The 17,989-nt window shown below is 39.4% G+C and overlaps 1 protein-coding gene across 3 annotated transcripts in view; it reads right to left on the bottom strand.

The window, feature by feature from the left end:
• Positions 1 to 17,989, bottom strand: part of clcn7 (chloride channel 7) — a 77,084-nt gene that overhangs the window by 39,550 nt on the left and 19,545 nt on the right. For all 3 annotated transcript variants that reach the window (XM_068003180.1, XM_068003179.1, XM_068003181.1), the window contains exons 8-13: positions 14,922 to 14,984; positions 10,365 to 10,448; positions 9,180 to 9,273; positions 8,275 to 8,339; positions 3,998 to 4,114; positions 1,866 to 1,920 (exon numbers count right to left, since the gene is read on the bottom strand). In XM_068003180.1, coding sequence (XP_067859281.1) covers positions 1,866 to 1,920; positions 3,998 to 4,114; positions 8,275 to 8,339; positions 9,180 to 9,273; positions 10,365 to 10,448; positions 14,922 to 14,984 — 478 coding nt within the window. The remainder of the gene's footprint in view (positions 1 to 1,865; positions 1,921 to 3,997; positions 4,115 to 8,274; positions 8,340 to 9,179; positions 9,274 to 10,364; positions 10,449 to 14,921; positions 14,985 to 17,989) is intronic.

Raw genomic sequence — 17,989 nt, 5'->3', positions numbered from 1 at the left:
CAGGTTGCCGACTTACCAATTATCTCAACAGAATGCCTATAAGGTGGGGGCAGATCTAGTAGAAGAATGAGCCAAGAGGTTCCTACCAGGGAAATGGAAGCAGTAGAGGGTACACTCTACTAACCGTTTGGAAATTACTTTTCCATGGGCTTTCATACCGTATAACGCAACAAACTAACAAGGTTACGAGAAAGCTTTAATTCAAACTCTGTGCTCTGTGAGCATCCATGTAGCAGAACAGTTTAGCTAACTGATACAACAATGCTAATCTCCCAACTGAGATGGAAAACAGAACATTACTTGGGCTGTGCTCAAAATATCAGAGAATCAGAACGTTTGATGAGAATAGGGTGGACCAATACCTAGATTTAGCAGCAAGTAAAAACTCTCTTCCAAGGGCATTCAAGAAAGGATATATAAAAAGTTTGTGGAGAACTAGATTCAAGTCCCAGGGAGAAGTCAAAAGGTGTAGGGACAGGATCATAAAACACAATAGGGATCTACATGGAACACCATCACTGATAGCAACAATATTTGCCACATACAGAGCTGAGCTTCAATTAGGCGCAAATATCTAGTACCTCAACAGAAATCATGAAAGCCGTTGCTTTTGTCACGTGCTGCAAACTAAGTGGCTCTGCCTCTATATTCAATTAGAACAGCTTTTCAGCTACCCTGGAAAGAACTTTTAACCCTCAAGCAGACCCTTCGCTTGATCTAAGAGCAGCTGCAGCAGCCTGGCCTACTGTTACTTTGAGAACTCAAAGATGCATAACCCAGAAAACCACCACTCCAGGAAATCCTAGCCTATGGGCCAGGCTCCGACATCAAGAGCATCCACTACAGTCATGAGATGATTATCCAAAAATGGCAGGCAAGGCTCCCTGGCAGAATCTCTAGTGGGCCTTACCACAGTCTAGATCTGGGTCTGAGTGACCCTCTGCCTTGAAAATGCACTTAGTGGTTATCTCTTAAGCATAATATTGCAGGTCTGAATTGCAGAGTTGCCCACTACTCAAACCAGGTAGCCCCTTAACATTTTCTTTGGATGGAGTAGGGTTATAATTTCCTGAGAGGGGCAGAAAATTATAATACCGGCTGCCAGATGTTCACTGTCAAGGAGAAAACTCTTGACCAACCCTTCTGGTCAGGGTGTTGGTGGTTTTGGAAGGAGTGGGGAAGGGGGAAGAAGTTGCAAATACGAACAAAAATTAAGACTACAATTTAGTTACACAAGTAAAAATCTAAAGAAAAAAGTTGTTACAAAAAAATATATTAAAAAGATAGCTGACAGTGAGAGCAACACAATAATCTCATTAAGGCCATTCAGCTAACATCACAAAGCACAAAAAGTGATGCTTAAGTAGTTCATAAAACTGGTCATGTGAAATCCAAAAATAAATTTTAGTCTTGAAATCACTGCTAGAAATCAGTAATCATGTAGGACAAAGTTTACTGGAGGGCATTTATTCAGTTTTGGATTCTCTTATCATGACAAATCAAACATACCACACTGGTCCTTGCAACATAATTGATGCATGCCTCAGTGAGAATGATTACATTGTAACAACTGCAAGTTAATCACATGATAGTCAACAACTGATTCCTGGGATATAATGTTCAAGTATACAATAATTTAATAGTATCTTAGTGAATTTAATGCACATCTAAAAAATCAGTAATGCCTAATCAAGACTTCATGGATGAAATGTCAAATGTCAAACTTTTCATAGTCTGTTTCAGTGTATACAAACATCAGGTCACCTCAGATTTTCTGTCATTTTGCTCCAAAATTTCAAGAAAAGTACAATTTTGTTTACGTTAACTGCTTACACTTCTGCATTGGTAAATAAGTCAATACGTACCGATTGCACCCACACATATAAATATAGGGATTTCAAACCAATTATACTGTACAGCCTGTTAAGAAAAATAAATAAATAAATTGATAGCAAGTAGAAGAATTTGTAATATTGCCACAGATTTGAATTCATATTTATTGCTTTCCAGATTAGTAATACCCAAGACTTATCCTACAATATTCAGCAATCATATTTTTTTTAAAATTCAAGAAAGCTAGGTAAAGGGCCATGAATCATTCTTCAGGATACCATGGTGGTTGATAAGAATAGAAGAGTTCAGGCAAATCAAAAATAGTGACATGGTAAAGAGAGACAAGAAAAGTTGCAACAGAGAGATTGAGAGACTAAAGGGGACTGAGGGATATTTTTCTTTTACCCTGTCCTCTAATAAAGACTAACTCTATTAAGAACACAATCATTAAAATTCCAGTCTGAATTTACTAACAATGGCAATCCAGTCAGGCACAGTGATAGTAGGCCACCTTTTATGTTACAACTTGGAAAGCCATCAGTCCACACCTAGAATTCTACAAAGTTTCAATCTTAACCATGTAGAAGGGAGAGACAATGGGGGTTTCTTCTTTCCAAGGCAGCTAGGCCACCTATTGCACAACAGGCATTTGATTAGTACAGTATTAGCAAAGGGCCAAGAATAAAGCTAAGTATTCTGAAAGTAATAGTTATTAGCACTTAAATTATAGCTGGATATTATTTAATGCTACAAGTATAACCTTTAAAAATTCAGGCCTATAAGTCTTAACTGTTTTTAAACAGTCATGCATAACTGACATTTTTCTACAAGAGTATTTACCACCACCAAAAAGGCACATGAAAATCATTAATTTATCTCGCAGTTTTAAATTAACTGTTATCCTGGGTTTTTTTTTGGGGGGGGGGGGAGGAATTATCGATGGACTCTTACGAGGTGCAGAACAAAAGCATTATTTAAGGTCTTTAAAACATGCATGCTTACATGACCTCTCTCAACTGTGCTACCAAGAAAATTTTAACATACTGAAATTAACAAATCTTTTACAATATTCAGATTTGCATACTGAAATGATGCATAGACATCTCCACTGCACATTAGTTGTGCATCAAAAAATTTACCCTTCAAATTTGATTACTGCTCATTCAATAGGAGATTGGTCTGTGAACAAACATCAAATGAACTTCCATGCCTACTGTGCTGGAGCTAATCACTGTTTATTGGCAAGAATATTTACATTTCAAGTTATCCAACATTCAAATTACTGCATCCACGTTGAAAAGTTAAAACGATACTGTTAAGAAAAATGCAAAAGATGACATAAATTTACCCCAGACGCTCCATTTGTAGGCTAAATTATAGACTTGAGAAATAAAACTATGATTAAAATAATCACTTTCCTCACTCAAAATTTGTCTATATTTAAAACATTAGCAAACAATTATGTCCCAAACTTACATTTACTGAAGCTCAGCAAAATTTGTTAAAGCCACCATCCAATGACTAGTTAAAGAAAACGCATGAGTTTTATTGGAACATTTTTTGTCCCATGCTTGAAACAATTTACATTTTTATAGTGCTCCACAACCTCCATCTTTGCAGGGCGGGCAGTGATGGCGGCGGTGGCTCGAGTTTCAGCTCTCAGAATGCAATTGTTAGAAAGGAGAGAGGGAGTGCCTGTGGAGGAGAGTAACTTCTGCTATTAACTCGCGTGAAAAAAAATGAATCTGCAAAGGAATTAACATGTTAATTGTAAAGCCCTAAAAAAATTTTACTGTATTATTTTTATGCAAATGGTTGCAGGACTGTAGTGTAATTTAATTTAAGATTTGTTTTTTGAAATAATTCTATCTTGACATGAATGTTGCCAAGATACTATTAGAACAGCAACAGCACAGGAATGAAGCTGTTTGTTTCATCTGTCTGTGACCAATACTTACAATTGCAAAAACTTATGACAATAGAATGTTCATTATTAGAAGCATGAAAAATGGCTCAATTCCCATGCTTCAATAATACTTTCTATGCCAGTTATGGAATTTTCAATATCGAACTGCATTTTTGCCCTGATGCAACAAATTGCTAATGAGATAACAAACAATTATTACAAAGCAATAAAATCATTAATTGTTTGACCTTTTCTTACCTCACTTTGAAACTGCCCAAAATTGATCAGACCTGGGCTTGACAGATCACCTGGATTGCCATGGTAGACACTCAGGACAAAGTTCAAAGTAAATGTTGAAATCATTGAAGCAAAGAACTGGAACAAAGAAGATTCCAGGGATCAAATTCAATTAAAAATTAATTAAAAGGACAACACAGAAGGAAGTATTGTCAATATAAAATATCTCCCCAGGAACACAATTTTTTTTTGCCGTGTCTGCGTGAAATGTTGTTGTTCTTTTCCCCATTGATCCAGCAGCAGCTGGATTGCAAAACTAGAAATCAGACACAACAATTACACCTATGCATGCCACAGACACCACCTACAAAACTTGCACTGGAGTATTGTGACCTGACCTGGGAATGGAGTGGCAGCATTTGGGTGTCAAGACTCAGCCTCCAAACAAACTGGCAATTATTCCTCTCAATTTGCTGTGCAGTACATCGCTGCAACACTGCTCTTGCCCTAAAAGTAAATGACCAGCATCCAGTCTCCTGTATCCGTACTACCCATGACCAATGTCATGGAAGGTCAGCTAGTATTTCAATTTTTAAAAATCTAAAGTTACCACATAGGAAACATCAAACTATTCATTGCCTAGCCCTCCAGGTCTCCCTTCAGACTGGGAAGTTTCGCCAACAGAGGCTGTGGATGCATCGGAGTGTGAATTCATAGAGTGATCCAGAAACCAGCACTTGGGACCAGATTAGACACTGATCCAAAGCTGGGAAAAGTCAATTTGACTGGATCCTGCTGTGAAAGTTATAATTCCCTATGGGTATCAAGGACCAAAAAGGATATATTTTTCATTAAACTGTTGTCGATGGTGTTCATACCGTAGGGGCAATTTTTATCCTAACTCACCAGCAGAAACTGGTGGGTGTGTGACCAGTCAAAATCAGCTGGGTGACTTGCCCGCTGATGTCCCACCTGGACATCTTCAAAATCTTCAATTTTAATCGGTGCTTCTGAGCTGGAAGCAAAGGCACTCACGGCAGGGTCCTCCTTTAAATATGCAGATTGGGGTCTGATGATATCATTGAGCCCTGACTGCAATTTTAACTGTGACCTGAGTAGGGAAGTCATTGTGGCTTTCCCGCCAGGTAAAGATAGTGGGTCGAAGATCCAGGACCCGGAGGCAATACATGGTATTTTCTTTTTTACTTTCATTATGGGGCCAGAAGGAACAGAAATGCTTCCCGGGCCTCAAGAAAAGTTTAGGCCATCCTGGCCCCAGGCATCCTCTCTTTCCTTCTGCGAGACCCTCTTGCCAGCAAGCCTCCCTTTTGTGTGGGTCAGCGACCTCCTGCTGCCCAAACTTCCGCTCCCTCCCGCCAACCAGCTGCCATTTTCCCACCAATTTCAGGCAGGCAGCTGATCAGCGTCGTGCAGATGAGGCCTGGAAGTTCAAATCGCCCAGGCTTCAGGCTGCCAAGCTAGCAGGTTTGCCCTGCCTCCTGCCTGCCCGAACCCACTCCAAGTTAAAATTGGGGCTCTGTCAGCTGAACTGCTTTCTGGCTTCTGTTTAAAAAAAATTATAAATATAAATATATATATATATATATATATATATATATAGTCTCTATGGAGCTGCTGAGTGGAGAGGAAGAATGGGATTAAAGTCAATTTTTGCCTACTTGGTAGATTTAGAAATTGACTGACAACAGGGACAGAAATTTCACAACAAAAAGTACTTTCCCGCTCGCCACCCCACCAATACTTTGATTCTCTTTTAAAGATTCATCTAGTTTTAACAGCTCTGTCAGCAAAATATTAAGCTTGAAATGCTGCATACCCTTTTTTCAACTTATTCTCTGCAACTCCATATGTGAATCACAAGCTATTTAACAAAACTAGTGACCCACAATTTACTTAACAAAATCAGTATACAGCATTTTATACAATTACAATCATCGAATGGTTATAGCACAAAAGGAGGCCATTCAGCCCGTCGAGCCCATGCTGGCTCTTTGTAACAGCAATCCAGTTAGTCCCATTCCCCCACTCTTTCCCTGGAGCCCTGCAAATTTTTTCCCTTCAAGTATTTATCCAATTCCTTTTTGAAAGTAATAATTGAATCTGCTTCCATCACCCTTTCAGGAAGTGCATTCCAGATCATAACCACTCACTGCATCAAAAAGTTTTTCCTCATGTCACCTTTGGTTCTTTTACCAATCACCTTAAATCTATGACCTCTGGTCCTTGACTCTTCCGCCAATGTGAACAGTTTCTCTTTATTTACTTTATGTAAACCCTTCATGATTTTGAACACTTATCAAATGTTCTCTCAACCTTCTCTACTCTAAGGAGAACAACCCGGCTTCTCTCCAGTCTATCCACGTAACTGAAGTCCCTCATCTCTGGAACCATTCGCGTAAATCTTTTCTGCAACTTCTCTAAGGCCTTCACTAAAGTGCGATGCCTGGAATTGCATACAATGCTCCAGTTGTGGCTGAACTAGTGTTTTATAAAGGTTCAACATAACTTCCTTGCGTTTATACTCTGCACCTCTATTTATAAAGCCCAGGATCCCATATCCTTTTTTAACCGCTTGCTCAACCTGTCCTGCCACCTTCAAGGATTTGTGCACATATACCCCCAGGTCTTTCTGTTCCTGCACCCCCTTTAGAATTGTACCATTTAGTTTATATTGACTCACCTCATGTTCTCTGCCAAAATGTATCACTTCGTACTTCTCTGCATTAAATTTCACCTGCCATGTGTCCGTCCATTCCACCCGCCTGCCTGTGTCCTCTTGAAGTCTATTACTATCCTCCTCGCTGTTTACTACCCTTCCAAGCTGTGCGTCATCTGCAAATTTTGAAATTGTGCCCTGTACACCCAAGTCCAAGTCATTAATATATACCAAAAATAATACATAGTACCAATCTCTGGGGAACATCATTGTATACCTTCCTCCAGTCTGGAAAACAACTGTTCACCACTACTCTCTGTTTAGCCAATTTCGTATCCATGCTGCCACTGCCCCTTTTATTCCATGGGCTTCAATTTTGCTGACAAGCCTATTATGTGACACTTTAACAAACGCCTTTTGAAAGTCCATATACACATCAACCGCATTGCCCTCATCAACCCTCTCTGTTACCTCATCAAAAAACTCAATCAAGTTAGTTAAACATGATTTGCCTTTAACAAATCCATGCTGGCTTTCCTTTATTAATCCACTTGGCAGAATTCATGGATCATACTGATCAAACAATGGAGATGCACAAACTCGTTCTGGCCCAGTTTGCTTTCAAATTTTATTCACTTTAACACTGATGATTTGTGTTTCCCAAACTTTAATATTTAGTATTATAAGCATAAGATAAAATACAGAAATATTTGAATATGTACACTAATTTGTTAATTGATCAGTTGCAACCTTGCAAAAAATGTTTTTAACAATAATCTGCAATTATATAATACACATCACTTAAAGGATATGTGCCTCAGGATAAGTGTCTCCGAGTGCTTTATAACGAGGAAGGGATATGGAGAAAGTGGTGGGAAATGAAGAGATGAATATGGGTAACTGAAAGCATGGTCAAGGAGAAGGATTTTAAGGAGTATTTTGAAAGGGAAGAGTTGACATGGAAGCAGGTACTGGGTAGAGAAATCCAGAGGGCAGAAATGTAGCAGCTGAATGGAGTGGAAGTCAGAGACAAGGAGAAGTCTGGTGTTACAGGAGCAGAGGTTGTGTGCAGGATGTAAGGCTAGAGGAAGTCACTATGGTAGTGAGGGAGGGAGTTAATGTTATCAAGGGGAGCTTGTAGATAGTGAAGAGGAGGACAAGGATGGACTCCAAGCAAACACCAACGGTGACCATGTGAGCAGAGGAGAAGTTGTGGATAGCAATGTAGTGTTAGTGCTAAGTCAGGTACGAGCAGAAGTGGGAGAGCAGTGTCTCAGAAGTAAGTAGACTCTAGGCAAGAAACATTGGAGGAGGGTGGAGTAGTCGACTGTATCAACGGCTGCAGAGGGGTTGAAGAAAAGAAGGAACATATAGCTATGGTTGCAGTCACACAGGATATAATTTTGGCCAGAATGACTGACCAGCGCTGTGGGCAGAAGCCAGATTGGAGTGCTGCAGGGAGGACCCGAGAAGAATGGAAGGTTTGAGTTCGGGCAGTAAATGGACAGAGTGAATGGCTCTAGGGAGGGTATCTTGAGGATACAAGTGAAGGATGCTGTGTCCCACAATAGCCAGTGGTAACCATTATGTATCCCATTTTGTAAAATCTCCATCTACTTACGATACGCCAAGTCATCATTTGGTTCCAGAAGGAAGCCCCTTCTTCCAAGCTGAAAAGAACACCACCTGCAAAATACATTTACATTACAGGGAGGCTTCACTCGAAAAGCACTAATTATTGCATCTATCAATGGTAAAGTCACCCATCAATGGTAAAGTTACAAGAACATTGTATATTTAAAAAATAAACCACCAGATTTTAATGCACAATTATAAAATGCTTTCACTGTAAACTATAAGTGGCCAAGCTCTGTTTTTCTGAACAATTCAAACATCAAAATGATGTTTGGTTACATTTTGGCTGTACTTCCCAAGGATTTTGAAGTTCAAAAGGCAATCCAGACTAAAGTTTTCACATTTGTCCATTGTCTTCAACACTTTTTGATACTTTAATTGGCACGTCATATAAAGTGCAACAGAATCAAGATTAGTTGCCTTTTCATTAAGTCAAGATTAATTGTATGGTGGTTGCCATTGGAGTGAAACTGCAAATATTATGCCAATTAGTGGCAACTGGGAACAGTTTTGTGCTTTGGTCTGCTACCTATAAGCAACCGGGTTGAAATTGCCCAAACGTATTTCACGCAAAACCCTTACAATAAAGAGAGAGAGACTGGGTTGGATTCAAGCCCAAACCCCAGTGGTAAAAAGACAACATGCTAATCAACTCCCACGACAGCACACTCAAACTATCTCATGGATACTGGTGACCATTTAGTGCAAATCCACATTTCATTTTCTTCCCCCTTTTTAAAACTTACGTGTTGTAGTTTTAAAAAGGTCAGAAATTGGTCTGCTTGAAACATTCTTTTTTGAAATGGGAAACTTAACTACACAAATTGGGTACTGTCTTTGGATATTTAATGTAAATAAAAAACATGACATAGTTTTCATATTGCTCCTTACCTACTGGGGCACCAAAAGCAGCAGAAACTCCCGCTGCAGCTCCAGCCGACACAAAATCTCTTTTTTCGGTATCTCTGCGAAAATACTCAAATATCTGAAACACAGGACCATAAGACACAGTGTTAATTTTCTCTAAATTTCTTCAAGACTATGGGCTTGGTGAACTGACACTGAAAATGCAAAAACTGTCTTGGCAACAATTGCAGTGATAACTTTTCATGACCAAAAGTTTCTTGAACAAGTAAAGCACTTCTTTTCCAGAAGTTGTATAGTAATTGTTCAAAGACCACACAAATTAAAGACATAATAAGTGCCGAGTGAATAGATGAACTCTATCCCATGTGCACAGACATAATGTATCGCACCCAGTAAAAATTCTGATATAATTAATTTCTCCCCTCACCAACAGCAATCCAGCAATACTCCAGGTTTCCAATAAACTTGAATACTCAAGGTTCCTCAAAGGAATATGCAATCTTCATTTTTCAAATCAAGTGCACTCTCACATACTATGAACAATGAACAGAGGCTTACTGATACTAACAATTCCTTAAACATATTGGCCCAGAGATTCTGCATGATTTCTGCCCAGGTAACAGCATAATCTGGATGGAATTAAATAAAATAGTGCAAAAGATCGCAGAATTTTAAGAGTAAGTGAGTTACGCCCATAACCACCTTACGCTGAAGTTTCCACTATCTTTTACACTGGTTCAAAAGTCCATTCCCCATGCCAGAGCGGAATGATGTGTTTCCACCTGTCTGGGAGTGTTCTTCATATTGCGGCCAGATTCTCGGCACACATAGTTACATTAATCCAGCATTAATGACCTGCAACTGCAGTGACCAACAGTCCACTGAAGTCTAATTCAGATCTGTTTCTCATACTAATGTTACAATTACCTTAAATTGCTTTAGATTAGTTCAAATTCAGTCAATTGATCTGCCCTTGGTACACAAGACCTGTGACCAGCAGTCAACTGAAATCACCAATTGGCCAGTTTGCTCAGCTGCAGGAATTACTTGAACAAATTTTCAGTTTAAATTCAATCATCTTGAGGCCCCATTGGTTATGTTCCAGAAAATAATCGATTACGATCGCTAATGCTGCGTAATTGCGCTGATTCATGCGAGATTTTACATTCGGGTTTATGCTAATAAGTAAAGAACAGTATCAACACTAACCTTGAAATCTTTCTTTAAGGTTGAGGATCTCCCTTGTGAAATACCAGCTGCAATTACCGCACCAGAATGAATCATAGGACCTTCCTAGAAATTAGAGTAACATTAACACACAACTGTGTTAAAGACTGAACAGTGAAGAGCATTGGAAGTAATTAAATTTGTCTGATTTGGGATTGCTGATATGTCTCCAATTTAATCCATTTTAAGTTTTGCAGCAAAATTTCCTTTCTTAAAAAAAAATCCACCTTCTACGTATGCTTCATTGTTTATGAACCATCGTAACTTTACTGCTATCACAACAGCTGGATCGCCAATGCTATTTTTTTCTGGTGATCTAGTAAAGTATGCATTCAACAAACTGGTAGTCTGTGCATGGAAGGGGAAGTGAGAAAATGATTTCCCTATTCCCGCCAGTCTCATGTTGTCAGAAACCACTGAGGTTGATGCTTGAGCAACTTCGGATTCAGGAATTGGACATCAAAGCCCAGAAATGTTGGACGGGTGGGTCCACAGCCAGAGAATAACTTTGCTATCAAGTAAAATTTTGAACAGAAATTTTCTCCAATTCATTCTGCACTGGAAGACAACTCACAATGGTGCAGTACAGTTTGTCTGCCAAAATTAAGTAATGAATCAAAGGCATCTGACATTGTTAAATAATTAGAGCATTGTGTAAACTTCTGCTGTAATTATAGGTCAACAAATAACTTCTAGCATTTATCACTCTTAGCTTTTAAAGATGGAAACATTATAAAGCTGCATATTATAGGAGTTGATAAGCCGGAGATATAATCTGTACATGCTTCATACCTATAAATTAAACGTAATCCATAACTAAATTAACATTTTGCCACTTTAGCCATCATCCAAAGATGTGCAGCAGTATTGATGTAAATTTTATAACAAATCTACAGATGTGGCAAAATGACAGTATATTTTAAAAACTAAACTTCAACATTTATAGCAAATGGTCATGTGCAAAATAAAAATCCTAAAAATGTCAGAGATACAAAGTAAAGCAAGAATGAGCCACACAATCTAATGCAAGCTTCCTTCAGACTCCAATTAGAATCATGGAATGATACAGTACAGAAGGAGGCCATTCGGCCCATTGTGCCCGTGCCAGCTCTTTCAAAGAGCTATCCAATTAGTCCCACAGTTTATTCAACAACTGGTAATCTGTGTTTGGGAGGGGAAGTGGAAAAAATGATTGCCCTATTCCTGCCAGTCTCATGTTGTCAGAAACCACTAACTTAGGCTGATGCTTGAGCAACTGAATCTATCCTCACACAAAGTGCTGTTATAGAAATGGAGTGCAGAATCCCATTTCTAACACGATAGGGGGGTAAATGAGAATGCAAGCAGCAGGAAAGTGGAGGTTCAGCAGCAAAGCCAGCACAAGGAAATGAAAATAAGCAAACAGTATAGAGGAGAGCATGAGCAGACACCAACTTTGTTCAAGAATGGTCAGAAAATACAGTACTTTTTCCACAACCTTATCTTCTAATCTCAGTCACAGTACCAAGTCTCTCCCACTTTCTATAAGCTACACTGTCCAATTCCCATTTTTCTCACTGTGAAGAGGGTCATCTTCATCACTTTCTCTCATTTGTTTCAGTTTTCATTTGTCCCTCTACATGCCACTCTCCCAAGCAATGAAAACATTTATATAAAATCATAATTCTAGATGTGTGACTATATTTATGAATCAAAATCAAGTCACAGCCTTCTAACACTTGAATACCAATCTTTATAATATAATTAACAACATTGTTGAAATCTCTCCCCCTTCTATTCACATCTTTTTCATGTTCTTGCCTTAACTTTGTTTTCACTATTCACTTTTTTTTGTAGTTTGTTACAAACTGTAATCAACCCATTGTTTGAAACAAATATTGCATATTTGCCATACAAAGGGCTGGATCCTGATTACTACTGTACTAAAAAAAGGCTAATTCCATCTAGCTGAGTTGTCTTCTTCTGGTCTTATCTTTTAAAACAGAATAAAGTCTTGAACCAAAATGTTCAGAACTCACAGGAAGCTGTAAACTATAGGCAAATAAAATACTGCTGAGACATACAAAATAGGATTGCAATGTTTTCTTCATATTTTTAGTTGCAATACTCCTTTTGCAACTTTTACATTTCATCAATCTGAACTTGATTCAAACCAATAGAGAAACCTGTGAATTATGGACACCTAGACGAATGGCACAGCTGTCCATTTTTTCCAGGTGTTTATATTTTCCAAATGGTTACTGTACCGTATGTTGTTTTAGCCAGGGCATATATAGTCATCAGTTGATGAATTTTATCCAGTAAATACTCATTCCTGCAAACAAATCTATTAAATGGTATTTTTATTTTCATGAAATCAGCAATTAACCACTCATAAATAAAAAACTCATTCATCATTCACTATTTGACTAGAGGTAGTCAGTGATTGATGTCTGGACAGCATGGACTTTTGACTCCATGTAGCAGTCATTTGCATCAGATTCAGCTGCACTCATGTGGGAAAACAATGTGTTATAGTCCTTGTTGGAGGCGAATAACTGGATCTTGGACATCATGGAAAAGACTTCTTGGAAAGTGGGAAATTCCACAGATATGGGGTCGTGCACTTGCTCGTCTTCTGGGTCATCACCGGTGTCATCGTCACAGGCTGTGGCACTTAGGCGAGCATAGGAGTCAATGAAATTTTGCTCGCAGGACTCGGGCAGGGATTCCTCGATAGGAAGTTCATTGTCAAAGGAGACAAACTCCTCTGCTGACCTGGAGCTGGGCAGGGCAAGGCAAGGGAGGACAGCAGGGAAGAGAGGTCAGGTGTGGCAGGCGTCTCCACAGTATCTTCTACATTGAAGGGGTGGCTGCAGCTGGCGAAGCACTTGGTCACAGTGAACAGCTTCACCTACTGTACTAGAGGCAATCCAGCAGCAGACATCGAGCACTTTGACTTCGCAGGTGATTTCACTGACAGGTGATGAGGATTGCGGGGTGGATGCAGATTGTGAATCGATCTTGGTGACGACAGAGGTCAGCAGACTCTTGTGGTAGTGGGTTTTGATTATGCCATGGTCAAAGGGTTGAAGGATGGAGGTGGTGTTGAGCAAGAAGAACACTATCTTGACATTGGAAAGACAGGGACCAGCAGAGTGAGAAGGAGCACTGTCCACAAATAGAATGACCGTGCGTTTTTTTTTTACAGGGGCCCATGTCCCGTGTTTTAAGGTGTAATATACACTAAGTAAATAGGGCTCGTTACATTGAAGGCTGTCCATAGTCCGTAATATGAGTGTCCATTTCAAAGTGCCTCTTGTATCTTTTATAATGTAAAATATTTGGGACTGTCATGAAGTGTCTCTATTTTACGGTTGTCTGCCATTTGCGAGCGTCTGTAGGACTAGGTTTCATTGTACATGAAAGGAGAGTTGTGCCATTAAGTGCCTTTATCAAAGCATCAATGCTTGTAAATTGACAATTTGTGGCAGTGCAAATTTATTTGAAATGGCAAATGTAGCAAAAGCAGGGATATGTTGTTTGCATCTTTGTTCTGCACCTTCTTTCCTTTACATTTTTTAAAAAAGAATGTTACAAAATGTAATCAAACCAATGTTTGAAACAAATCATGTTTCCTATCCAAGGGGTGGATCCTAATTACTGTGAGTGAGCTTCAAAAAAAAATCTACAAACACTGCCAACTGCTCCAAAATTTTACCAATTGCAATTTTTTATCAATAGAAACATGCATAAGTTAGGCCACTTGCATTTCATGTCTTCACTTTGTATTTTGCAATAAATACACTAATTGCAACTCCACTATGTCCTGTGTAGTTTTGTGCACCCACTTGCAGTTTGTGCATCAGACCTGCCAGATAGACCACAATGGTCTTCTCCAGTTCCGTAAATTCCTATGTTCTGCCAAATTGATAAAAAAAAATTCTGGAAACCTACTGCATAACTTTTGCTCGAAAAGGAGTTCCTTAATTTTAAACAACAGGATTTTATAGATCCAGTTAAAAATGTATACACAGGAAATACTGAACAGTCTGGACACACAACATGACAGAATAGATGTTCTCTGCTCCAAATGACCATACTAATCCTCCACTGGAGCAGTATAAATGTTCGGACTGAATACTGACCTATTTCCACTACAGGAGCCTACTACTGGATCACTACTAAAACCACAAGAAAATGATTACTTGCTTTACATCACAAAATTATATTAACAAAATTGTATACATATTTTGAAAGAGTTTTACATAGTCTTAATAATATCTATTAATTTATTTTAATACAAAAACATTGCAACAATTGTTAAATATTATTTTAGTAGATACAAGAAAGGCGTGTAAATATTCAATATTCCATTTGGAACCACTTATTTGCATTGCTGTGAATTAGTCTTATTTAGTGGATAAATTTATTGTTTTCTATACAACATCTAGATTTCAAATCCATAGGAGAAAATGATGTATTGCATTGCATGCAGGATTTTGTAAGCAAGAATTCTGTATTGAGACTACATAAGCAGTTTTTTCTGTTGCACATTACCTTCCCGACTGCCAGTCCACCAACGACGGAGGAGATCACACCAAGCACTTTAACCACCAGAGTCTGCAAGATAAGCACAAACCATAACTCTATGTTGGGTGGAGGGGAAGAGCTTTGCACATCTTACCAAGCAATAGCACAGAACAAATCAATGTTAGAAAAATTACATACCTTTTTATTAGTGTACAATAAATGTAGCACTAAAAAGATTATAGTAATTTGAAGCCGAAACAATCAGAATTAAATATCACAAGCCCAATATCTAGTCATATAAAATTTGATATATACAATCAGAGCACAGGAGGCCATTCGGCTCATCGTGGCACTGTGAAAGCTATCCAATTAGTCCCAACCTGCTGCTTTTTCCCCATAGCCCTGCAACTGTTTCCTTTTTAAGTATTTATCTACTTCCCTTTTGAAAGTTACAATTGAATCCGCTTCCACCACCCTTTCAGGCAGTGCATTCCAGATCATAACTCGAGTAAAAATGTGTCTCCTTATCTCCCCCCTGGCTTTTTTGCCAATTATCTTAAATCGGTGTCCTCTGGTTACTGACCCTTCTGCCAGTGGCTACTCTATTAAATCCCCTCGTAATTTTGAACACTTCTATTAAATCTCCCCTTAATCTTCTTTGCTCCAAAGAGAACAATCCCAGCTTCTTTAGTCTCTCCATATAACTGAATTCCCTCATCCCTGATACCATTCTGGTAAATCTGCTCTGCATCCTCTCCGAGGCTTTGACATCCTTTCTAAAGCATGGTGCTCAGAATTGAACACAATAATCTAGCTGAGGTGTAACCAGTGATTTATAAAGGTTTACCATCACTTCCTTGCTTTTGTACTCTATATTTATAAAGCCAAGGATCCCGTATGTTTTTTTTTAAAAAAACAGCTTTTAACAACTGGGCATGCATTTCATTGAAAACTACTTTGGAAGTCAGCTCTCACGGGAAATCGCATTGTAAGAATATTGTCCATTTTTGGTAATTACCTCTGGCACTTGTACATTGTGCTATGATAGGACTTTCAATGTTCAAGGGAGGGCATTAAGCTGAGTGAGACACACACAGTTCATCTTAGAATTAATTTTTCAAAAAAATCAATTTAGTTGAATTCTGAAGTAAACTGTCCCTAATTACCACCTGTGATATATTACGTTAGATGTTATGTTGACTGTCAACATTCTAATTTGTGACACTTGAGGAGTTTTTCCTCATCTTAAACTTCGTCCTTCAACAAAAAAGACAAATGTGTTCAATTTTGAAAACTAATCATTATCTGTGTTTTGCCGATAATTAACTAGAACGTTTACATTTTTTTTAAGAAAAAAAAGAGAAAGAGATCCATCGAGATAGGTCGTGGTGAGGTAGAGCTGGGTGTCATCGGCGGACATGTGGAACCTGATGCTGTGTCTTTGGATGATGTCTCCGAGGGGCAACATTTAGATGAGCAATAGAAGGGGGCCCAGGATAGATCCTTGGGGGACTCTAGAGGTAACGTCGTGGGGGCAAGGAGAGAAGGAATCGTTGGAGATTCTCTGGCTACAATTGGATAGGTAAGAATGGAACCAGACAAGGACTGTCCCACTCAGCTGGACAATGAAGGAGAGGCGTTGGAAGAGGATGATGCCCTCAACCACATCAAAGGCTGCAAACAGGTCGAGAAGGATGAGGAGGGATAGTTCCCTATGTTTACAGACACATAGGATGTCATTTGTGACTTTGATTAGGGCCGTTTCACTTCTATGGCAGTGGCAGAAACTTGATTGGAGAAGTTCAAACATGGAGTTGCAGGACAGATGGGCACGGATTTGGGAAGCGACAACACGTTCAAGAATTTGAGAGGAAAGGGAGATGGGACAATAGTTTGCAAGGACAGAGGGGCTTTTTTTTTGAAGGGAGGGAGTGATGGTGGCAGATTTGAAAGGGAGGGGGAACCATTCACAATATCAGCTAACAAGGGGGCCAGGAAGGGAAGTTGGGTGGTCAGCAGTTTAGTGGGACTAGTCATGAAAGCAGGAGATGGGTATCATAGACAAGATGAGCTCAGAGATAGGAGAGAAACTGGAGAAAGATGCGAACTAGGGCAAGGGAGGGATGCGGCAGAGGCAGCTAAACAGATGTTCCCAATCTTAGTGACAAAGAAGTCCGTGAGCACCTCGCCCTTTTTGGAGGTGAGGGTGGAGGGAGCATGGCAGAGGGGTTTAAAGAGAGAATTTGTAGTGGAGAAAAGACGCTGGGGGTTATCTTTGCATTCCAGAATGACCCTGGAGCAGTGAGCAGTTTTGGCAGAGGAGAACAGAGCTTGATGTGGTCCAGCCAGATCTGGTGATGAGTGGCTAAACCAGTTGTGCACCAGAAACAGTCAAATATGTGTCCCTTGAACTTACAGGACCGAAGTTGCGGGCTGTACCAAAGAAAATGACCAGGGTGGGAGAGAGCAAGGATTTTATTGGGGATAATGTCATCAAAAGGTGAAGGTGAGGAGAGGGTGTGATTGAGCAGGTCGGTAGCTGCAGATATATCGTGGCAAACGGTAGGCCAAAGGCTAGATAGTACCTATTGCTTCCCCTCACCGAGACGGACTGTACTACAACATATTACGAGGAAGTATAGCCATAGCAAAGCACAAATGGAGTTAAGTAAGTTTTACTTCAGTAAGCATTCGATGAGTTTTTTTTCCCTCCCTAGTTTTCTCCGTCCTGAAGGGGGTATGGTTCCACAGAGAACAATCATCCTCCAATATCTCGCCCAAGTGGCTATTATTCACTTGTACATTTGACAGTGAATGACTGTCAAATGTACAAGTAAGTCCAAAAACATCTCTGCCTGACATCGATTCCTGTGAATGTCATACATTTGTTGGGGTTACTCGGAACCCTGGCTGATTTCCCCTCCCTAAACAAGGATTCCTATGCCAATTTTAGCAGCCTCGGTTACCCAACTAATCAGGCACAAACTGGGGATTGAATCTGGGCTGTTGCTGCTTTACACAAGATCGACGATGTCACTCAGCTTATTAGAGATTTGTTGAATTGGTTTACATTGCAGATCTTTTTTGTAGGCAGC

This window comes from Heptranchias perlo, chromosome 22 (assembly GCF_035084215.1).
Source record: "Heptranchias perlo isolate sHepPer1 chromosome 22, sHepPer1.hap1, whole genome shotgun sequence".
NCBI classification, from domain to species: domain Eukaryota; kingdom Metazoa; phylum Chordata; class Chondrichthyes; order Hexanchiformes; family Hexanchidae; genus Heptranchias; species Heptranchias perlo.
Note: the sequence above shows the minus strand (reverse complement) of the source record. Positions and strands in the feature narration are given on the sequence as shown.